Raw genomic sequence first — 24300 nt, forward strand, 5'->3', positions numbered from 1 at the left:
CCCTCAGCTCTTCAGCTCAAGGCGAGCGCTCTACCACTTGAGCTACAGTGCCACTTCCGGTTTTCTGGTGGTTTATTGGAGATAGGAGTCTCACGGTCTCTCCTGCCCGGGCTGGCTTTGAACCTCGATCCTCAGATCTCAGCCTCCTGAGTAGCTAGGATTACAGGCGTGAGCCACCAGCGCCCGGCGACAATACATTTTATTGTATGTTAGTGAATAAACATAAAATATAACTTTTATTTTTCAGAGAAAGGGTCTCACTCTGGATGTGGCTCAGGCTATAAAAACCAGGCCAACCTTGAACTCAAGATCTTCCTGCCTAAACTTCCAGTGTGCTAGGATTAGAGGCATGTACCACTATACTCAGCTATACCTTTTTGTTTGTTTTTCTTTGAGGTCCAGTCGTGGACATGAACTCTGGGCCTGGGCTCTGTCCCTCAGCTCTTCACCTCAAGGCTACCACTCTACCACTTGAGCCACAGAACCACTTCCAGCTTTTTTTTCTGCTTATGTGGTGCTGAGGAATCGAACCCAGGGCCTCAGGCATGCAAGGCAAGCACTCTACCACTGAGCCACCGTTCCAGCCCTGTACCTTTTCTTAATCCAACAAAATGAAGACAAACCTAGAATTTCTAATCAAGTCATGAATGAGTTCTATTTTTCCAATAAAGTTATTTATTACCTTTGTAATAATGTTATATATTATCTCATTTCACAAAAGAAGTACATTGTTAAATAAGCCTCCAGCAGAAAAGCAAGGTTGTTCCAAGGAAATTTTCTACTAAATAAATAGATGCAATTCACAAGAAAAAAATTCATTTGGCAACCAAGCTACCAATTTCATTCAAATTCATATCCAAAATACCAGTCTATTTTTAGTCTCCTAGAGAGGTCAAACTCACATCATGTTTTTGCTGAAGCTAATATATAAATGGAACTTTCTTGGAAGAGAAAACAAAAAAGCAGCAGAAATCTCTATTGAACTTTCTAATTGTGCAGCTCCTCTATATCTGGTACTCAGTTCCCAACTTAAATTCTAACTAAACAGGAACCACCTTTTTCAACACTTTCTTCTTGAACTTGCATTTTTTTTTAAAGGATGAGACATTAGAGGTGGAGAATTACTGAGCACTGGAAGTTCCCATTCTTCCGAAATGAGAAACCACAAGAAAGTTATCATTTAGCACACAGCAAGAGTCTTTCAGTTTTCACTGTACTTCTATTATCACCTCTTTCATATATGTTGCAACTATTAACTAGTATTAAGATACACTAGATGCTAGTTTGCACGCCATGTATTATTGTTCCACAAGCTTTCCGTACAGCCAGGTTAGTAGTGACAAGAGTTAAAATTATTAAAAGAGCATCTATTCATAGCCATGAAAGTTCTTTAAATACAAGAGCTTCCAGATTGCATTACAAGCAGTAAATGTAAGAAAGTAAAAGTGTAATATAAACTAAAAAATAATACTGACTCAAAAATCTCAGCATATTCTTCTCCAAGATGAAGGCTGATTTTAGAAAATGAAGTTTATGATCAAGAACACAACAGCTCTGAGGCACATTCTCAAATTAATGACATCTGGTTTCAAAAACACAAACCCAAAACAAAAGACCTCGTACTGAAACAGGAGAATCTTCAATCCTTCCATTCTTGGGCACATTCTAAGAGCCACGTGATTAAATATAATGAGATTTATAAAGTGCTCCATAACATAAATATGTAATAAAGATAAATTGCTCTATATAAAGGAAAGCATTGTCTTCTAGCTCCATGTGTGCTTCACCACTAGTGATTATTTATTTACTCAATTAAGGAGCGTATATAAAATAGTGGTTCAATTCCAAAGCCTTATGTTCTCAGAAGTTCAGTATTTGCAAGTCCTAGGTTTCACTTCAAAACTTCTTGACATAATAAAAGTTAGACCTCAAAACACTTTACAAACCTATACTCCAATATGCTGCATAGCATTCTGCTTCTCCATAACAGTTTATTACCTAACATTAAGTGACTAAGACACAGACTCAGAAGGCTGACAACCAACATAATTTTTAATAAAACTTACAAGCACCTAGGTAAAATTAGTCAATTCCCTTTCCAGAGTCATTGACAGACATGCTTTAAAATGTGTGTTCTAGAGGGTGGGAATGTGGCTTAGTGGTAGAGTGCTTGCCTAGCATGCATGAAGCCCTGAGCTCTCTTCTTCAGTACCACATAAACAGAAAAGGCTGGACATGGTGTTGTGGCTCAAGTGGTAGAACCTTGAGCAAAAAGCAGCTCAGGAACAGTGCCCAGGCCCTGAGTTCAAGCCCCAGGACTGGCCAAAAAAAAAAAAAAAAAGACAAAAAAGTGTATTCTAAATATAGCGAACTAGAAATTAGCAGTCACATAATGTGAGATAATCAAAGAGCAGAAACCAAGGAAATCTAGATTACTTTTGCCACTAACTAGAAAATACTCTGAGCAAGCTATTTTACTCTGATATCATTCATAAAATGACTAACATGTTTAAAGTTTCTGAAAGTTTGCTTGTAAAGCTGCCAGGTAATTCAACAAGTACAAATGTGTTAAGTGTTCCTTCATGTAACATGGCAAATACAAGGCCCAAATGTTAGAAGATTGAAAAAACCAATTCTTTTTAGCCAGAATGACTTCAAAATTTCTTCTTAAGGTCTTACAGATAATATACATACAACCATTAATGTATACGAACATTAATTTATACAAACTAATACTTACCAATTAAACAATGAGTTTTCAAAAACAAACAATGAAAAATACCTGCAATCTCAGCATTTGAAAGGCAAATAGAGAATAGACAATAATCAAAAGCTCAAGGCCAGTCTAGACTTCAGGAGACCCTATTACAAAACAAAACCACCACCAACACCACCAAAAGCAAAAGAAAATGACAGCAGACAGAAAGGTAGACCTATGTAAAGAAAAAAGGAATATCTCTGGAAATAGACATCATAAAAATTATCTCTAAAACCCTGTTCACAATGCACTGTAAGCTCATAATAAAAAGAATTTTTTTTAAGTATTAAGTATTAGCATATGGTCTCAGGCTGTGACACAAAAGGAAATTAAAGAAGAGGACTGGGGATGTAGCTCTGGTAGAGGGCATGCCTAGGATTCCCAAAGGTCCTGGGCTTTGATCCCCAGTAGAACACAGACACACAGACACACAGACACACACAGACACACACACTCTGAAAAGGCATACATGAAAAGCCAATAGGGAAATAGGGAGCTAATTCTCAATTACCAAAGCAGTTAAGGAAAAGTCATTTCTACAATTCATTTACAAACTCACAACAAACACAACAGAAAAAATAGATTCCCACTGACACTGACAAGCTGATTCTATAGTCACATAAAGTAAAAGAACTGGAGCAGTCAAGGCAATTTTGGAAAGAAAAGAAAATCTGAAGGCTACAAAAAGTTTTATCAAGATTATTTACAAAGCTATAATATGGTATTCCCAAAAGGATATACAGAGGAAAACAAATACTTGAGAAACATCCACATTTTTATGGTTAATTGATTTTTTTTTGGGGGGGGGGTCCAGTCGTGGGGCCTGAACTCTGAGCCTGGGCGCTGTCCCTCAGCTCTTCAGCTGAAGGCTAGCACTCTACCATTTGAGCCACAGCACCACTTCTGGCTTTTTTCTTTTTGCTTATGTGGTACTGAGGAATAGAACCCAGGGCCTCATGCATGCAAGGCAAGCACTCTACCAGAGCCACCTTCCCAGCTCTGGTTAATTGATTTTTAACAAAGGTACAACTGCAAATCAATGAAAAAAGCACAATCTGTTCAACAAATAGAGCTAAAACAATTAGTCATCTAAACGTTTCAAAAAATATGTCGCAGTCCAAATCATGTACCTTTATACAGAAATTAATTCAAATTGAATCACAGACATTAGTGTATAAGCTAAAGAAAGCACTACTAAGAATTGGATTATAGCCAGGTGCTGATGCTCAAACCTTTAATCCTAGCTACTCAGGAAGCTGTGATCTGAGGATTATGGTTCAAAGCCAGCCCAGGCAAGTAAGTTTGTGAGACCCTTATCGCCAATTAATTACCTGAAAATCAGAAGTGGAGCTGTGACTCAAAGTGGTAGATTACTAGCCTTATGCAAAAAAATCTAAGGGACATACCCAAGCCCTGTGTTCAAGCCCCATGACTGACCAAAAAAATAAATAAACTGATTCAAAACATGTTCATTAATTATAAATATAACATAATTACAACTAAAAATATCCAGATAAAGAACATCCAGTAAAAATTAGTATCTAGAACATGTAAAGAATTTTCCCTGAGTTCAAGGCCCAGAACTAGCAAAAAAAAATTTTTTTGAAGTAGACAAAATATTTGAATATATGCTTAAAATATCTGTATAAATGTAAAAGCATAAGCATAAGAAAAGTACTTAATGTGATTGGCTATAAGGGACATACAAATTAAAACCAATGAGGTATTTCTGCAAACTTGGAATGGCTAAAACTTAAAACAAAGAAAGCATTGGCAATGTCAAGTATTAATGAGGAGCAATCAGAATTTTCATATAGTTACATCCCCAGCCCAAATTTGGCAGTTTTTAATAAAGTAAAACATGTACTTTTCATTTGATTGAACAATTCCAATTTCACATATTTACCCAAGTAAAAGTAGAACCCATAATCACACAAAAACCTATACTCAAATATGTAATACAGCTCTGTTTATAGTTGCCAAAAGCTAGAGAAAACAAAAAATGTCCTTCAGTTAAAAATAAAAATATTATGGTATGCTACTCAACGATAACAAAGAACTGACTATTGAATATGGATAAGCATAGCAGTTCAAACCCATAAGGCCACCTTGAGGTTTCATGACTCACCAGAAGGACATATAAAACTCAAGAGCATTATATTCACACTCAAGTCACAGTTTATTACAGCAAAATGATACAAATTAAAATCAGCAAAGGCAAAGGGGCACAGGACCAAGAGCAGAAAACAGTCGGCACAAGCTTCTAGTTGACCTCTTCCAGTGAAATTAGGCAGAATGCTTATTTCTTCAGCAACAAGTGACAACAAACAAGGAGTATTGGTATCCCAAATGAAGCTTAGACTATTTGGAGTTCTGAACACAGATAGGGTATGGGTATGGCTTACCGTCATCTTTAGCCCCTACAAAGGTCAAGGGATAATTACATGATTCAACACCCCCAACATGAATATAACATTGACAAAACAGAGTCCATGGTCCAAGCAAACAAACATTAATCAAGCAAGATAATCTAAGGGCTTACAGGTTACCTCCTAAAGTTGGGCAAGTTTAAAAAGTTCTTCTGTACCAGGAATAGAGCACACATCTATAACTCCAACACTCAGAAGGCTGAGGCAGGAGGATGGTGAATTCTGTGACGGCCTGGGTTACTTGATGGGTTCAGAGAAGCTTGGACTACATCCTGACACTCAGTTTATCTGTTAATTCAGAAGATAGATACATGATGTCATTCACATCAAGTCTATCACAAAGTAAAAATATCATACTTGTTTTTAAAGTTATACTGTAGAGATTTATTATGGTGGGTGTACAACATGATAACATTGTTCTAGGGCCAATATAAAGGATTCTATTCATTTAGGAAATAGTTCTATTAAATCAAGAAGCATCCTAGCTACTTAGGAAGCTAAGATCTGAAGATCAAGGTTCAAAGCCAGCAGTGGCAGAAAAGTCCCCATGAAACTCTTATCTACAATGAACCATTCAAAAACCAGAAGTGGAGCTGGTGGCACTAGCCTTGTACCAAAAAGCTTAGGGGCAGTGCCCAGGATCTGAGTTCAAGCCCCACAACCAACAAAATCAAAAAAAGAAAAAGATTTTAAATCAAGAAGCAATTGTGCATTTTTCATAGCAATCTCAGACCCTAAGTGGGCCCCCTGAATACATTCAATGGGGGCAGTAATGAACTTTCAAAAATAACCAAAACAACAAAAGGTGGGAATGTAACAGGATCACCTCCAGATGTAAAACCACTTCAGATAGTGAGCACTATGGCTCTTTGCTCTATTACCAGTAACATCATTCAGTGAAAAATAGATGTATAGTAAACAAAAGCTCAGATCTCAGCTATATGAACTTATTTTTGTGATTGAACAATAAATAGTCTATACCTTACTTTTATTCTACACCACAGAATGGGAGGTATTAAGTAGCTTTATTGTCTAGCAAATAATTTATTGTCTAGCAAATAATTTATACTTACATGTTAGAAAAAATGTTTAATATAACCACATTGTAGAATCATCAGATTTAAGATTCACATGTCTATATATTTTACAAATGCCATCCTATACATAACACAGAAGTATTCCACATAGTACCATATGCCAACTCCTCAAATGTTGCAGGTACAACTTTTATCTTTTGAGAAATAAATTGTTTTCCTTAGAAATCAGACTATGGAGGATTATATAAACAAAGCTGAGGCACAATTTGCTTTACATAGGTAATTAGAGGTAGTTTAGCCCAACAATACTCCTAACTATTATTACATTATATTGACTGTTAACCAATAATGTTTAAATATTTTCTAATTAATTACATCTCTCTAGATTAGTGTATAGTAAAAAAATAAATTGGAAGGTATATAATTTAGCATATATTTGCATATATAATAGCATTTATTAAATAAATGTACCATACAAGAAGGGAGAGAAGCCATTGGAAGAGATTTTCATTGGCCAATATAAGAATCAATAAGGAAGCTGGGCGCTAAGTGGCTCACACCTGTAGTCCTAGCTACTCAGGAGGCTGAGATCTGAGGATCATGGTTCAAAGCCAGCCCAGGCAGGAAAGTCCATGAGACTCTTATCTCTAATAAACCACCCAGAAAACTTGAAGTGGTGCTGTAGCTCAAGTGGTAGAGCACTAGCCTTGAGCTGAAGAACTGAGGGACAGCGAGCACCCAGGCCCAGAGTTCAAGTCCCACAACCAACAAGAACAACAACAAAAGACTCAATAAGGAATAATGCACTGAAATATTAAATATATTTGAATCTATAGTTCAAAATACTAAAACTTGGTTTTCTCATTTTAAATGAGAATAATAGATTTTATATGAAGAAGCTAGGTAAGTAAATGTATATTATATAACAGGATTAGTATCAACAACAACAAAAAGCATTCAATTAATGCCAAGAAAGGTCAGTAACAACTCATTTTGTATTTTTATGCGTGTGTATGCAGGTCCTGAGGCTTGAACTCAGGACCTGGTGCTGTCCTTGAGCTTTTGCACTCAAGGCTAGTATATGTACTACCACTTAAACCATACTCCACATCTAGCTTTTTTAAAGATGGTTAATTGGAGATAAAATAGTCTCACAGACTTTCCTGCCTGGGCTGGCTTCTAACTTTAATCTTCAGGTCTCAACCTCCTAAATTGAGCCACTGGTGTCTGGCTCATTTGTTTATTTTCTTAAGCCAATTAAATGCTTACAATTTTTTAATAAAACTCCTGATTAGTGTATATGGTTTATGTAATGTAATCATTTTGTAATGTCTCAGTATTTCTACTCACCATAACTACCTTCATAAAGTCATAATCAAAACTATAAATACTAATGTAAAGAACTTTAAGTCATCAATGAATTCCTTCTTTTTTTGTTTTTTTTTTGCCAGTCCTGGGGCTTGAACTCAGGGCCTGAGCCTCTATGTGTTCAAGGCTAGCATTCTACCATTTGAGCCACAGTGTCACTTCCAGCTTTTTCTTTATATGGTACTGAGGAATCAAACCCAGTGCTTCATGCATGCTAGGCAAACACAGTACCAGTAAGCCACATTCCCAGCCCTTCCTTCTTAATCTTTAGGAAGACAACAGAGTAATTATGGAAGCAATTCATTCGAATTATCTGATGAAATAACAATTTCAATAACAATGTAAAGAGAAAATATTTCTTTCAGTTGCAGGTAAAAATAACAAAAGCTTAAAATAATGCTATCACTTTTACAAAGTATTTTTTATAAAATATTCATATCTAGACAGCAAAGGAGTTTCACCTTTGGTACTACTGAAATTTCAGGACAGATAAGTCTTTGCTGTATTAGGGATTGCTCTCTACATTTTAGGAAATTCAACAGCATCCCTACATCTGCCCACTAGATTCCAGAAGCATCTGGTTCTAATAAAGGCAGATAAAACTATCACCAGGTTTCAATCTCTCTCTCTCACACACACACACACACACACAATTTGTTTGTAAACTTAATAAGAAAGGATAGACTCCCTTCCCACAATGTACTTTCATATCCTTGATTATTCCTGCAAGTAAGATTGCAGCTGGCATCTATTTATACTTTATGATTCTCTGCTAAACCAAAGGATGTAATTCTGCATTGTTTTAAAAGTGCCTTGTATTTAAAGATTCAAATATTAAATCACATCTTCTTTTTAAAGTAGACACACGATACTGCCAATAATGAATGTAGTACTACAACAAGGACATATTAAGCCAGGTGCCGGTGACTCAGGCCTACGATCCTAGCTACTAAAGAAGCTTGAGATCTGAGAATTGAGGTTCAAAGCCAGCCCTGACAGGCAAGTCTGTGAAATCTTTATCTCCAATAAACTACTCAGAAAAAGCAGGAAGTGCATCTGTGACTCAAGTGGTAGAGCACTAGCATTGAGCAGAGAGAGGCTCAGGGACAGAGCCCAGGCCCTGATTTCAAGCTCTAGAACTGGCGAAAATAAAAATAAAAAAGGACATATTAATAATTAACAAGTGAGATCTTTTAGGCTTGTGATAAACACTTAACATGAATGATATCATTTGGTCCTAACAATGATCTTAATCTGTGTGTGTGCCAATACTGGAGCTTGAACTGAGAACCTTGCACTCTTAGCTTTTTCAATCAGGGTTGGTACTCTTAGCACTTGCACAACTCTACTTCTTTTTGCTGGCTAACTGAGTTAAGAGTCTTGTACAGGGGCTGGGAAGGTGGCTCAGTGGTAGCGTGCTTGCCTTGCATGCATGTGGCCCTGGGTTTGAGTCCTCAGCACCACGTTAAGTAGGAAAAGCCAGAATTGGCGCTGTGGCTCAAGTGGTAGGTAGAGCGCTAGCCTTGAGCTGAAGAGCTGAGGGACAGAGCACAGGGACAGAGTTCAGGCCCACGACTGGCAAAGAAATAAAATAAAAAAATTGTCTTGTACAGGGCCAGCTTCAAACCAAAATCCTCAGATCTCAGCTTCCTGAGTAGCTAGGATTACAGACATGAGCCCCCAGTGCCCAGACTTATTAATCTTATCACCATTTTTTCAAGTGAGTAAACTAAGACTAACAAACAATAACACTATGGTTAATATGGGTAGGTTATGAGCATGATTACACAGTGTTAATGAGAGACAAGTAGACTGTAAAGCTACAAAGCCAGTTCAACAGACTTAATTTCCCAAGGATCTAATATCCTAAGAACTATCATTTCAAAAACCCAATGAATGTTCTCTTATCTTTTGAGATCACACTACTTTCCTCATCAAGTAATTTTTGAATATGCAACTTTCAGTGGATCTTTTCCTAAAAACAGTATAGTGTGTAATCCCTCCCTCCTCATAGTAGGAATATAAACAAGACCTTTACAGTTTGGTATTAAGTTAGGACAAATCCAAATGTGAATATTAAATTAATAGATGGCAGTACACAGGAGAGATAAGCAATCTAGGTTTAGAGTCAGAGAAGTGATCCAGTAATAAGTTAGGTTTAAGAAAGGCTGAAGAAAGAATGCAAGCCAATCAGTTGGCCACAGAAGGAAGAAAAAGAAGGTAAATAGTTTAAGCAAATGTAAATAGCAATTTTGATAGAGCAAGTCATATTTGAGGAAGAGAGACAAATTCAGTGCAGTATTACTGAAGCTTCGGACAATTAACTGGACCATAGAGAGAGGAACATTTGAGGATAAAGAGAATAAGGATAGAAAGACAAAATACTTAAAGCTACAGAGGTCATTTCGGCAGGGATCAACAACAACAACAAAAAAAAAACTAGTAAAAAGTAACTCAGAAAGTTTGAAGTTTTAGGCTAATGGCAAATGGAGGCATTAGAAGACTACAAAAAAAAAAAAAGCAAAGAAATCAGACTTACATTAGAATGCTAGACCTGTCTGTAAAATGCAATGTGGATAAAGAAGACTAAGAGATGGTTAAAATAAATTACATTAATCTCTTTTAATTTTATCCTCTTTAATGGCAGCTAAAATGTGTCTCCCATCTAAAAACAACAAATTCATACTCTTCCTTACTGAATATGGTCCTGTAATTATTCTACTTCTTAACTTAGTCACATTTCTTAAAAGACCATTTCCAAACAATTTTGCATGACTTCTTCCTTTTCTTGTCATGACACAATAGACAATGCACTATAATAAACACATTACATGATTTTTATTATGATAGCCATGATTGATAAAGAAAATGAAGCTTAAAGGTTAACTTGCTAAAGGTCAGAAAATATCTGCTGGGGCCATAATTCAAATTCAGGTAAGTTCATAGCTGATATAACAAAGCCTAGTGAGGACAAATGAAATAACTTCTATCTTCTTTTCTCTCTGAAGACAAGGTCATCTGCTAAGAATACAAGGCAATGACATGGGAAATTTGAGAATAAAACTGGAAATAATATCAGAAAAACAGAAGAGCTGAGAAGAGGTAATTGTTAGGTAAAATTAAGGACCTATTAAAACAAAAAAATAGGGCTGGGAAGGTGGCTCAGTGGTAGAGTGCTTGCCTTGCATGCCTGAGGCCCTGGGTTCGATTCCTCAGTACCACATAAGCAAAAAGAAAAAAGCTGGAGTGGCACTGTGGCTCAAGTGGTAGAACGCTAGCCTTGAGCTGAAGAGCTGAGGAGCAGCACCCAGGCCCAGAGTTCAGGCCCCACGACTGGATCAAAAAATAAAAATAATAATAATAAAACAAAAAAATAGGAATTTATACTGACAACTGTAATTTTTTTTTTCCCAATCAGGAACACAGATGAAAGGGCAAAAAGGCAAGCAGTTAGACTAGCAGTTCTGAATAGAGGAGGACATGGTAGGAAACTTTGTCCCATTAGAACATTTATTTAACATCTAGAGACAGTTTTGGTTGCCAAAAATGGCAACAGTGGATAGATGTTGGAATGCTGTTCACTGTCCTATGAAGTCAAGAACAGCTCCCTCAACAAAGAAGATTCTGGTTTGAGAGGCACATGCCTGTAATCCTATCTACTCAGGAGATGGAGGCAGAAAGATCTCAAGTTCAGGATAAACAAAGTTACCAAGACACTATCTTTTTTTTTTTTTGGTGGTGGGGGGGGGGGGGGGAGGGGGGAATGTCTGGTCGTGGGGCCTGAACTCCGGGCCTGGGCACTGTCCCTCAGCTCTTCAGCTCAAGGCTAGCACTCTACCACTTGAGCCACAGCACTACTTCCGCTTTTTTCTTTTTGCTTATGTGGTGCTGAGGAATTGAACCCAGGGCCTCATGCATGCAAGGCAAGTGCTCTACCACTGAGCCACCTTCCCAGCCCCTCAAGACACTATCTTAAAAACAAAAGATTGCCAGGTTCTGGTGGCTCATACCTGTAATCCTAGCTACTCAGGAGGCTGAGATCTGAGGATCACAGTTCAAAACCAGCCCAGGCAGAAATGTCCGTGAGACTCTCTCTTATCTCCAATTAACCACCAGAAAACTAGAAGTGGTGTAATGGCTCAAGTGGTATACTGGCAAGGCTTGAGCTGAAGAGCTGAGGGACAGAGCCCAGGCCCAGAGTTCAGGCCCCACAACCGGCAAAAATAATAATAATAATAATAGTTAATATTTAATGGGCACTTCTCACACACTATGAACTGTAACACAAGTCATTTACAGAAAATATATGTAATTTGAAAAACAACTATTTGGCAAATACTATACTGGTTTATGAAACTTGGGACTATGATTTGTTTCTCTGACTGGCTTTGAACCTCATTTCTCAGATCTCAGCCTCCTGAGTAGTTAAAATTATAGGTGTGAGCCATCAACACCTAGCTTATAATTTTATTTTTAATGAAGAGTGCAACAATAACTCTTAAATTAGTTCCTCTTCTTGCACAACTGTCATTATCATAAAGCTATCAGCTTGGCTTGATTATTCAGAATAAACAGAAAAGAAGAAAAGCTTTCTATCTCTTTCTTCAACTTCTACAAAAGTGTATATGAATGTACTTTCCAAACTTACCTCTTTTTTTTAATTCAAGCTTTTTTTTTTTTGTTTTTTTTAACTCAGGGTCTCAAGCTGGCTTGGCTTTCTTGCTTACAACTAGCTTTTTCAGAGCCACACCTCCAGTCCAGCATCTTGCTGGTTAACCAGGGATAGAGTCATGCAAATTCTTGTGCTTTGCTTGCTTCAAACCTTTATGTCTATCTGGAAGATCCTGAGTAGTTAGGATTATGGACATGAGGTATAGGCACATGACTTTCTTTTTCTTTTTTTCTGAAACAGAGTCTTGCTATATAGCCCAAGCAGGCCACAAACTCCCCATCCTCTAGCCTAATCTTCCTCAATGGTAAAATTTATGGAATGAGTATGTTACTATAACAGGTGCCTCAAGTTTGTCTTTACTATTCCCTCTTCAATATATTATATATATATATATATATATTCATACTGATTATGTATAATATAGATCCCCTCATTTATATATAGAGAGAGATATATTGGACATTACCACCCCTTTCCTTGCTCTCTACCAGTTCTTTATAATTTTTAAATCTTTAATATAGATTAGCATTTTCTTTCCATTATTGATTTTTGTCAAACTGTCAAATTTATATATATACATATATATGGAAATTTGCTTTAGAGTCAAAATTTTAATGTATATGTTTAGTGTTAATATTATCCCCACTTTTGGTCCTCAGCTCCACATAGACCTGAGCTCCTCCCTGCCCTAGAGTTCCCTACAGCTTGGTCACTCCTTCTCTCTGCCCAGACCTACCTGAGAACACATCTACCCTCACCTCCACCCTCACTTCCTCCCCCAGACCTGCCTGCCACTTGGATAGGGGCAGATGCCATGTGCTCCCTCTCCCGGGACAACACAGGCCCCTCTAATAATCCTTATAATAATCTTTCTCCAGTGCCTGCCTGCCTGCCTGCCTCTGGCAAGATCCCCAGGGCTAGTCATCAAGGATTCCTACATTTAGTATTGTTTTATTTCACACTATCAAGATAGAATCTTTCATAGTTGGTCACATACCAGATCAGAACCACAATCATTCTCAAGAGAAAAAAAGTTTAAGCTCTTTACTCTTTCCAGACAAATAAGGCAACTCTGAGAGCTTTCTAAGGAGTTAAATCAAATAGCTGTCATAACACTTCTAGGAAAGTCCCAAGAGGAAGTTTTCTTGCCAACTTCAGAAAGAGCTATTTATCATCCCAAAAAGAGAATTCATTCTAAACTGGGAAAGAATGAGCTGAAATTCCCTGTGCTTACAGAGATATTACCTATAGAGTAAGTATTACTTTTTTTTTGAAAGGCAAGCTAGGTCTCCAAATAAAGTAGTTTCTGATATGAACAGTTTGACAAAAAAATCATTAATGGAAAGAAAATGCTAATCTAATTAAAGTTTTAAAAATCATAAAGAACTGGGAGAGAGCAAAGAAAGGAGTGGTAATGTCCAAAAAGAAATGTACTCATAAGCCGGGCGCTGGTGGCTCACGCCTGTAATCCTAGCTACTCAGGAGGCTGAGATCTGAGGATCACGGTTCAAAGCCAGCCCGGGCAGGAGAGACCGTGAGACTCCTATCTCCAATATACCACCAGAAAACCGGAAGTGGCACTGTAGCTCAAGTGGTAGAGCGCTCGACTTGAGCTGAAGAGCTGAAGGACAGCGCCCAGGCCCAGAGTTCAAGCCCCACGACCGACAAAAAAAAGAAAAAAAAAGAAATGTACTCATTACCTAACTTAGGTAACTAAGCGGTCCGGGAAGATCTCATGAGACTCTTATCTCCAATAACAGGCAAAAAGCTAGAAGTAGAACTCAAATGTAGAGCACTAGCCTTGGGCAAAAAGGCTCAGAGATAGCACTCAGGCCCCGAGTTCAAGCCACAGGTCCAGCACAAAAATAGAATGAGATCAAGATCTTATGAATCATTTGCTTCATGTTAATACAGCTTAAACTTGCATTAGCTTGCCAAAAAGTGACAAAGCACCAAGATATTCTGGAAGAGCCATTGCATCACTTCACCAAGAGCTATTATCCTTATTTACCGTATTTCTATTATCAAAAGAATTAAAAATACTACTGTTACTGGGGTTTGTTTTCTTCATTGATAATGGAAGAATATGTTTTATTTCCGATAAAGGTTAGTGGAAGAATACATGATTTTTTTTTATCCTATTCATTCACAGAACCCCTGTGATGCCTGATTAAGTGAATTAACAATATTATCTACCTTAATTAAGATTATGCAATGCAAGATATGTTGTGCAAGACATATCTGACTGTCAAACTGTACTAGGATGAATGCTGGGAGCTTAAAAGTGGTGAAGGCTTGGACTCCAGTTGCTGGCACTAATAGGAGGTGGTGAACCCTGAGGAGATAGAAGTAGGGCCTAATTAGAAAAAGTAGGTCATTGTGATACATGCCTATGTAGGATACATATACTGAGACTCTAGTCCTTCCTCCTTTTTCTGCTTCTCAGCTACAAGATCCCTGCCTCACTTCACAACCAAAAATAATGGAGCTAAATGACCATGAATTAAAATCTCTTGAAACTGTGAGCAAAAATAAAACTTTCTTTCTTTGAGATGATTCTTTCAGATACAGTGTCATAGTATCTGATGGAAAGCTAACACAGGTAACTGCTATTAATAATGTCCACAAAGCCAGGCACTTGGTGGCTCAGGCCAATAATCCTAGCTACTCAAGAGACTGAGATCTGAACATTGCCCGCACAAGTAGTAAAGTCTGTGAACTAAAGCCTCTAATTAACCACTAAAAAGCAGGAAGTGAAGGTGTGGCTCAAATGGTAGAATGCCAGACTTGAATGAAAAAGCTAACTGACAGAGCAAGACCCAGAGTTTGTTCTCTCTCCCTCTCCCTCTCTCCTTTCCTCCCCCCTCTCTCCCTCTCTTCCTCACCCCCCCCCCCTCACACACACACACACCAAATCCACAATTTGTCATCACTTTTTGTATTTTTGGTCAGATGTCATGACGATAATTTCCATCGTAAACATAATACCATAAGTAGACAAGATAAGGAAGCGGTAACAAATGGAAAAAGAATGTTTCTTCTTTTACGTCAGTCTTATCCCCATCCTAGTACTACTTTCTAAGTTACTATTAAAGATAAATTGGTTTAGTAATTCTAGCCTTTTTCCAAATAAAAATGTTTTCATGCCATTGAATTCTCTCCCATTAGCAATGAGAACGTGACCTAGTATTCATTCTCATTAGCATACTAATTAATTATTACGTGATTAGATACTATCTCAGTACTCTAATTCTGCTATCCTAGGTATACCTCTCACTTTGTTGATTTGCTAATAAATGAACTCTGTTAACATACAGCAGCAAATGAACATTCTACATCTCATAGGACAACTAAGTGAAAAGGTGGAAGAAAGCAATTCTTTTAAATGCATCTCATTACCCTTAAGTCTTAAGGCATTTTACATTTGATCTACCACTATTATACCCATTTAACAGCAAGCATACTATGACTTGTCAAACATCACATTACTGGGAGCATGAATGGTCTCTTGAGGAAATAGTCTCTACCCTAATACTGCTTCCCATCATGATTAAATTCAATACACAGGGAAAAAAATATCTTTGCAGGTTTGCAGAACAAAAAGAAGGCACACAGCAGTACAATGTACCAGTACAATACAAGAATACTGGGGACAATATATGATAACAAAACAATTATGTTCGAACTTTTAAAAATAATCTCTAAATGAAAAGATCACAAGCAATCCAAAAGATTCTTAGCAGAAGGTACTGTATTTCCTTATCTCCCATTGTCCCTAGAGCCTTTCCTTACACAGTAGAGCACTTATCTAATGGCCAACCATTAGCAGATCAACTGTCTGAGGCAGTCCAATAACAGAAACTACACCCAACATTAAAAGGTAGGCCCTTTTCATATGGGTCCTCTTCAAACCAAGTTACTTTTACTTCAGTCTAATAATTTCTCACCCTTATTAGATTCAACCTCTTCCTTAAAATTCTTTTCCCAATTTCTGCTTTACCACCTTGAAATAAAATGAATAACAATCTTCCTATAGACAATTTCAAATCCTAACAAAATATGAACGAAAAAGAAAAGTGATTACAATAAGCATGGATATATAAATGCCTGGACAAAACAATTAGTAGCCATGTAACATGATTACTCTAAACGCAAAACTGGCTTTTGAGACAATTTTGCAAAACTGTTAACAATTATTGATCAAACAGTAAACAAGACAAAGCCTCCTTGAAATGACACCACAGTTGTAAAAGCAGGAAAATCAGTACTTCAAATGTAAAGTGGGTTTAGGCTCAGATAATTACAAGAATTACATGGCAGGCAAGATATTCCTAAATCATGAAGGATATGGGAAAATTCTTTTTCTAGGTCTGTCTCACATAAAGTTAAAAAAAAAAAAAAGGCGCATTCCTGGCTTAATTCAGTACAACAATCCAAAAAATGCTTCCTAATATCTCAGTAGAGGCAATCTCCACTGGGAGCCAGTGCCTTAAGACCTAATTCAGCTATCTATTTATCACAGAATGTAAAGAATCTCAGCAAATGTGGATTAGAGTCTTGTCTGTTACAAATGAGAATGTGTTCGTTCACTGGCCAGTGGGTGAACTTCTCAGAATCTCAGTTTCTATAATATTAAAGAGAAAAAACACACCTGGCTTTCTGAAATGCCTGAATGACTCAACATTTGGTAGGTGATTTCCAACCCATGGCCTACTGAGATAAGAAGGGGACTGCTTCAGGTAAACAGAAGAAAACCAGCAAAAGGAAGCATAAATTGAAAAAGGCCAGGAGCTGTAAGATATACAACATATAAAATGAAGCAAAAGGGCTCAAGAAATGCCTGAAAACATTGATACTATTTACAACTCACCAAAATGATACTCATGACACCCCCTCAAAGTAAGAAAGCAAGACCAGATATACATTTCTAAGAGACCTCTCTCTCACTGAGGTCTGAAATACATATGAAAGAAATATTTGTTTGATACTTAAAGAGAATATTTTTATTGGGTCTTTATCCTATCATGGGCAAGATACTTGGACATATGCATGTTATTGAACATTTTGTTATCCATCTAGTAGATTAGCCAGTAAGTGTAAGGAAAATAAAAGGAAAGTGAAGCAGTAAACCATGAGGGCACTGAGAAAAATCAAGGACATTTTGACTGCCACGGAGGCATTCAAAATGCAGGGATGACTGCAGTAAAAATTAAGGATGTAAAGACAATTTGAAAGACATTGAAATGCACTTAAGGTATATACTAGACAAGAAAATTCCCCTAGAAAACTGATGCTATGTGGCCCACATGAGCTGCAACTAAATGCTGAATACAGCCAAAACTAAGACTTAGACAAATGTCAGTATTATGACTTGTAGAATAAAATGTATCAATATGAATAAGCAAAAAGAGCTGAAGCAGTTTGTAATTTCCTCATTTCTTGCTGGGGGAAGGGGGTGGGGGGGGGGGGGGATGAAAGGAAACCCAGAGCAAAACACATGGTGAGCAAGTGCTATACTAATAAGCTAAACCACCCACAACCCTGATCTCTTTTCTTTCATAATCAAGATATTACTTAATTGGTTGACCCTGGGAACTAAAAACTGAAGATCATCTTTACCTAACACTTGGTTTTATTCCAAGCAAGTCAGACTGCTTCTTAAAACATATTATTTAGCAGTGCCTCCTATCACTCCTGAAAGCAAGAGACAGGGTACAGTATTATTAGCCTCTTTTTATTATGAGGAAACTGAGGAACAAAAAATAAATGAAGTAAGTGTGTCACGAACCAAGGGATCACATTTTTCTACTGCTTTCATGAAAGGCTCCAGGCCCATGTTTCTTCTTTTCTTCTTCCTACTATTTGAATAGTAGGGAAATCTACAAAACTGGTTTAACTGAAAGCAAAAAGTAAATAAATAAGACGAACGGTAACTTTAAGGTCGTGTTCCCAATCTGGTACTGACAACGACGACGACGACCTAACAGAAGTTTCCATATTCTCCTTTTAAATGGTACTTGCAATAACTGGAAGGCGTAAGTAGTAATCTAACCTTGTAATCGAGAATCCTAGGTCCAGCTTTTGCTTTTGCTCTTGCTCCGAGTATCTGGCAGGCTCACGGAAATACTGGAAATCCGTGTCTGTAAAACAACCTTTGCACAGGCTCCGAGGCAAAGGTGCCCTTAAGAGGCCCAGCACAGCAATCCCATTACACCCACTACCGCAAACAAGAAACCCAGTGCTCTCCTCGGCCCCTCCCCGCACTGCACCAAGGGCCGCAAGGCACACCACCGAGAGGCCTGTGCAAAGCGCTCCCGACGTTATTCCGGTTCCCCTTGAAATGCGGTACCCCGTAAGGATGCCCTTGGTGCCCAGGCCTCCTCCAACGCGTGGGGACCGGATGTAGACCAGCACTTCTCAAAATCCTGGCTCCCCAGGATCTAAAGCCCGATCCAAACGATTCCATCCGACATGGCTCCTGCTTAACACTTCCTTCCCCCCCCCCCGCCCCCGACCCCACACACACATGCAGTAAACGACCCCTACCCTCAAGTCCGGGTCGTCGGCCTCCCACCTCCTCTCACCACCGGACGGGCGTCCCAAGGCCTCGGGGAGGCGGGGAAGGGAGGGTTAGAGCGCCAGGGCGGCGATCGGGCCGCGGCTGCGAGGCCGGGAGGCTCTGGCAAGGGTCCTCCCAGTTCAGATCCCCCACACCCGCCGCTTGGCCCCGGCCTGGCCCACGTTCCTCCTCCTCCACCACCGCCGCCGCCGCCGCCGCCGCCGCCGCCGCCGCCGCCACCGCCACCGCCACCGCCGCCGCCGCCGCCTATCAGCGGAGCGCAGGGGCGGGGCCGACCGACTCCGCCGCGGCTGGGCCGACGGGCGGGGACGGGAGGGGGACGGGCGGGGGACCGACCGCCTGATAGCTCAGGCCGCGGCGCGCAGACACCGGGCCCGGCTCCCGAGGGCGCCAGCGCGGCCCCGGGAAGCGCGAGGAGCCGGAGAGCGCGCGGCCTGCCGTTGGCGGCCTAATCCGCCGCGCTCAGCACCCACCCGGCCCGAAGTGGAGGCCCTGGTCCCCGGGAAGATGGTGTCCTGGATGATCTCCAGAGCCGTGGTGTAAGTGCCGCTCACGGCGCCCCGCAGCTCGCGCCGAGGTCCCCGGGGGAGGCGCGGGGGAGGCGCCGGAGCCCGGAGGAAACGGGAAGGCCCGACGGGCGGGGGGGATGGGACGGCTCGATCTTGGGCCTGCTCGGTTGCCGGGAGCCCTCGGCCTTCTCACCCTGGTCCAAGTCGCTGCGAAGCTCCGGGCGGCGAGCCGGCGGCGGCGAAGGCTGCTGCGGCGCGGCGCGGCGCGCTGCGTGCTGCTGGGCACCCCTGCTCCGGCGGCGCTGGGTGGGCAGGCGCTCTGGGCCGGCGGCGCGCGCCCCGCTCCCGCTCCCTGCGCTGCGCTGCGCGGCACCGCCCTGCGGGCCCGGGAACGGCAGCGCGTCTGGCGGCGGCGCCCTACGCAAGCTCCGCAGACGCCGAGCGCGGGAGGCTGGCCCCGCGGAGGTCCCGCGGACGCGGCGGCGGCGGCGGCGGCGGCGGTGAGCCTTTGTATCCCGCGGCTGGTGCGTGGCGGTGTCTCTCTAGGCGGCTGTTTGCCATTCGGTCACGTGTGGTAGGAGGAGAGATTCGTCTGAAAACCCGGGACCGTTCAGGGCTCTGGAGCCCCGGGAAAGGGGGTCCCCAGTTGTCCCTGGGTTTACGAAAAGGAGCTCGTAGTGTTTGAAAGGTGACCCCCCCACCCCGGCCTTCCTCCGCCACATCACCGACTTTGGCACCGCTTTGGCGGAAATGTATGCAAAGGGATTGAGGGCTTGCAGGTGCCTGTTGCCTTTGTTCCAGTGATTGGTGCATTTCATTGTACTCCACGTGGGCTGCAGGTCCAGAACGGGGGGGGGGAGGGGGGGGAGAAGTCTTCATGTTGTTGTTTGTCCTATAAAGGTATTTGTTTAAATATAAGTTAAACTGATTTTCTCCCATCCTTCCCATCTTTGCCTTGTGTCCTCTTTCACAACAACAACAAAGCCAAATAAATGACGCAGTACCTGAGACGATGCTTTCATGCGATGTTTCTGTGAGGGGCCAGGCTTCCCCGATTAGCTCTATAAATTGTGGTTCTTCCCAAATTGTTATTTATTTTTTTCCCTTGGGAGGAGGAGCTAAATTTTGAGTTTGGGTCTTTGTTAGGGAGGTCTATTGCTTAGAAGCTTTATCTGATTTGTAATAGGACATTCAAAATGTGTCGTCTAATCAAACCTTAATAGTTTGCAAGTCTGAAATTTAGTACTCAGCCAAACCGAACTAAAGTCAAGAAATGAACAATTACGCCACATATCACAGATGCCTTTGAACTGTTTGTTTTAGCCTTTTCTAAGCTGGTCTTTGAGGCTCTCATTCGGGTAATGCTGGATGTCTTTCTTGACCTAGCAGATGTTTCCCACCATTGTGTCTACACCTAGTGCCCCAATTAAGAATCTGACCTTTAAAGTAATAATATTAATAATAATGCACTCTGAGGTTCCTTTGACTGGTTCTTACACTGATAGAATTCTCTGTATCTAGAACACATTCACATTTATGGAACACTTTGACTTACTTTACATTACAAAAATCAGATTTTTGTTTTTGATCAATGTCTACAAATATGAATGTCTCTTCTAGTGCTACTTATAATACAAAGGTCAGTGACACATAGTTAATCTTAGTGCAACTGACAGTTCAGATGCACATTATCTTCAGTACAGGTCAGAATGTCAAGTCTTGTAAGAGTTACACCCAATATAATACCCAGTGTTAGACAAGGAAGGGATTATTTCTACTTGGAGAGTCATCAAAGAAGACAAAAGAGATTACATTTGAAATGACCCTTAAAGAAATAACCTATTCTAGGCTCACGCCTGTAATCCTAGCTACACTGAAGGCTAAGATCTGAGGATTGAGGTTCAAAGCCAACCTGGGCAGGAAAGTCCATGAGACAGCAAGAAATGAAGTTGTGGCTCGTGTCTTGAGGAAATAGAAAGGAAGAAAAAGCTCAGGGACAGCTTCCAGGTCATGAGTTCTTGCTCCAAGACTTGCTTGAAAAATAACTGAAACAGCTAAATGTGAATAAGGAAAGAGTTCCTGATACCATGATCAGTAAGAGCCAACACTGGAGGAGAAAGATCCCAGATTAGTTTGAGTAGATTTGGGGTCTAGGGAGAAAAGGCCAGAAAAGAAAATTGGGGTCTTTCAGGAAGAAGAGATCTATTAAGGCACTAACAACATTGTCTTGGAGGATTATCTGCTGGTAGTGATTGAGAGACCTCTTAGGAAGCACCTAAATGAAGAGGAGATTGAATATACAGTGCTAGGAACTACAGAGGGTGGGGCTAGGAAGGTGGCTCAGTGGTAGAGTGCTTGCCTTGTATGCATGAAGCCCTGGGTTCAATTCCTCAGCACCGCATAAGCAGAAAAAGCTGAAAGTGGTGCAGTGGCCCAAGTGGTAGAGTGCTATCCTTGAGCTGAAAAGCTCAGGGACAGTGCCCAGGCCCAGAGTTCAGGCCCCATGACCAATAAAAACAATAATAAATAAAAAACAACTACAGAGAGTATAAGGTTTGAGGCAAAGAAAAGGAAGCAAAAAAAATCTGAAGAAGGAAAATATGTTCTAAGTAGCAACTGTATCTTCTTACGCACATTAAAAAGCACACTTGTCGCGCCGGGCGCTGGTGGCTCACGCCTGTAATCCTAGCTACTCAGGAGGCTGAGATCTGAGGATCACGGTTCAAAGCCAGCCCGGGCAGGAGAGACCGTGAGACTCCTATCTCCAATAAACCACCAGAAAACCGGAAGTGGCGCTGTAGCTCAAGTGGTAGAGCACTAGCCTTGAGCTGAAGAGCTGAGGGACACCGCCCAGGCCCAGAGTTCAAGCCCCACGACCGACCAAAAAAAGAAAAAAAAAGCACACTTGTCACAAAACATGAGCATCTTTTATATTTATTCTTCTTTGCTCCTCAGTCTCTAAAAGTGAAAAGCAATTCCAGCGTGTACATAGACTTAGACATCTATCTCTCCCACACCAGAAGATAGAATTTACTTACATTCTTTCTACTCTGCTGAAACAGCCAGCTCATCCTGAACAAGATCAGACAGTTCTCTCAACATGAACCCTTTGGTGGCATGAGCAAGGAACAAAGGAACCTCTATAACCAGAACTCCCAGTATACATGAGCACATTCCCTCCAGACCTTGCTCTGTAACACTGGGAGCAAGCACACTGGAAACATTCCTAGATCCTAGTTGTATGATCTGGGGCAGCATACTAAACCTATCTGAACTTCAGTCTCCTCCTCTTAAAATGACTATAATAAAATCGACTGAACACAGACAAGACAGACATGTTAGCAATTCTTCTATATGTATGTGCCAGACCAGAGCTTGAACTTGGGGCCTTATGCTCTAGATAGAATTTCTTGCTCAGAGTTGTCACTTTACCACTTGAGCCATGCCTTCAGTTCAGTTTTTTGCTCATTTATATTCTGCCAGGTCTGGCTTCAAACCAAGATCTTCTCTCAGCTTCCTGGATCTAGGATGGCAGGTGTGAGCCACCTGCACCCAGCTCAAGTTAGCAATTTTGAAGGGATGATAATCTCAATTTATCAAATGATAGTGCATTCATATGTAATACCCATACTTGTTGAAATATGATTCACAAAGGAAAGAAAATCCCATTTTCTCCTAACTTCTCTTAATTTATTTGTATGGTACATCCCTGTAGTTAAGGTCAGGACAAAAGCCAGATTACTTGGATTCAAATAGCATCTCTGCCATGTATGGACCATAACTGGGTTTCAAACCCAGCGCTTCTTGCAGAAGTAGCATGTACTCTCACCACTGAGCTACATTCCCATAATTTCTTATGGCACCTTATATTCATAAATCCTTACAGTGCTTTAACTAAAATAGCTTGCCTAAAACAAAGATCAGGAAAGAAAGATCAGGTAGTAAACCATTTTAAGAGTGATGGTTACAAAAAGAGACAGAGAGCTTGAGTACCTTGAATAGCTAAGAAAAGTAAAGGAAATGCTGACAGAACGATAGCTCTAAAAGAGGCATTACCTAGATGTGCAAGGATCGCAGAAACTGCTGAAAGAGTTCCTCTCCCCCACTCCAAAGTAAGTTCTCACTGACGCTTGTTCTGTTCTATCCTTTCCTCACTCTTTCTCTGCTTTTCCTCTTTTTCCTTTTATTTGCTGTAAGGCTGAGAACAGAATGATACAGTTTCTAATATGTATATAGAAATGATCATTTTAAGAGCTTAGAAGTGTCATCTGCGGTCTTCCAGCAGACAAGACAGGAAGCTAGAGATATATAGAAGATTCAGGTGGTGATGAGGAGAGAGAGAAAAGGAAAGATGGTAGAAATCAATTCAAATATGCCAATAATTGTAATAAATGTCAGTATATTACGGTGTCTTATTTAAAACTCAGATGGGGAATTATAAAACATTCTAAACCATGATTAAAATTCTAACCGAAATTATATTATTTTCATGTTACTTCTGTTATTAGTGTTTGCTTTTTGTCTCTGTGAGAAAGTGCCAGAGAGAAGTGAATTTGAAACAGCAGGATGTTTTAGCTCACAGTCTTGTAGGTTTTAATCCATGGTTGTTTGGACCTGTTGTTTTGGGCCTGTGAAGGCATAATATAGTATATCATGGTGGGAGCATGTGGTTCAGAACTTTTTTTTGTTTTTGTTTTTATTTTGTTCCTTCTCTTCCCCCCCCCCCCCCCGCCCCGCCAAATTTGTAAAGTTCGTTTTTCAACATAAGGACTTGTACATCTCATTGTTGCAGTGAGTCCACCTGTATCCCTATTTAAATGATTTGTTTTTTCCCTTCCCCTCCACAAATTATACCAACATCAAATACAGTGAAAGCAGGGGTGATACTGTGGGGGAGGGACATACAAAGCAACAAAGAAATCATCTTATAAATATGTTAGAAACAAT

At 40.3% G+C, this 24300-nt stretch overlaps 2 protein-coding genes across 4 annotated transcripts in view; one reads left to right on the top strand and one right to left on the bottom strand.

Moving 5' to 3' along the window:
- Nucleotides 1-19618, bottom strand: part of Jmjd1c (jumonji domain containing 1C) — a 184676-nt gene extending 165058 nt beyond the window's left edge. Inside the window, exon 1 of one of the 2 annotated variants that reach the window (XM_042696333.1) lies at nucleotides 19547-19618. The gene's annotated coding sequence lies outside the window, so the exon portion shown is untranslated. Of the gene's footprint in view, nucleotides 1-18810; nucleotides 18873-19546 lie in introns of those variants that run through there. The other variant, XM_042696332.1, reaches the window with a different exon arrangement.
- The window catches only part of Reep3 (receptor accessory protein 3), a 77052-nt gene continuing 71935 nt past the window's right edge, over nucleotides 19184-24300 (top strand). For both annotated transcript variants that reach the window (XR_006150139.1, XM_042696334.1), the window contains exon 1: nucleotides 19184-19383. Coding sequence is in view for 1 of the 2 variants with exons in the window: in XM_042696334.1 (XP_042552268.1) it covers nucleotides 19352-19383 (32 nt within the window). In the remaining variant the exon portion in view is untranslated. The remainder of the gene's footprint in view (nucleotides 19384-24300) is intronic.

This window comes from Dipodomys spectabilis, unplaced genomic scaffold (assembly GCF_019054845.1).
Source record: "Dipodomys spectabilis isolate Male_0828 unplaced genomic scaffold, ASM1905484v1 ptg000207l, whole genome shotgun sequence".
NCBI classification, from domain to species: Eukaryota; Metazoa; Chordata; class Mammalia; order Rodentia; family Heteromyidae; genus Dipodomys; species Dipodomys spectabilis.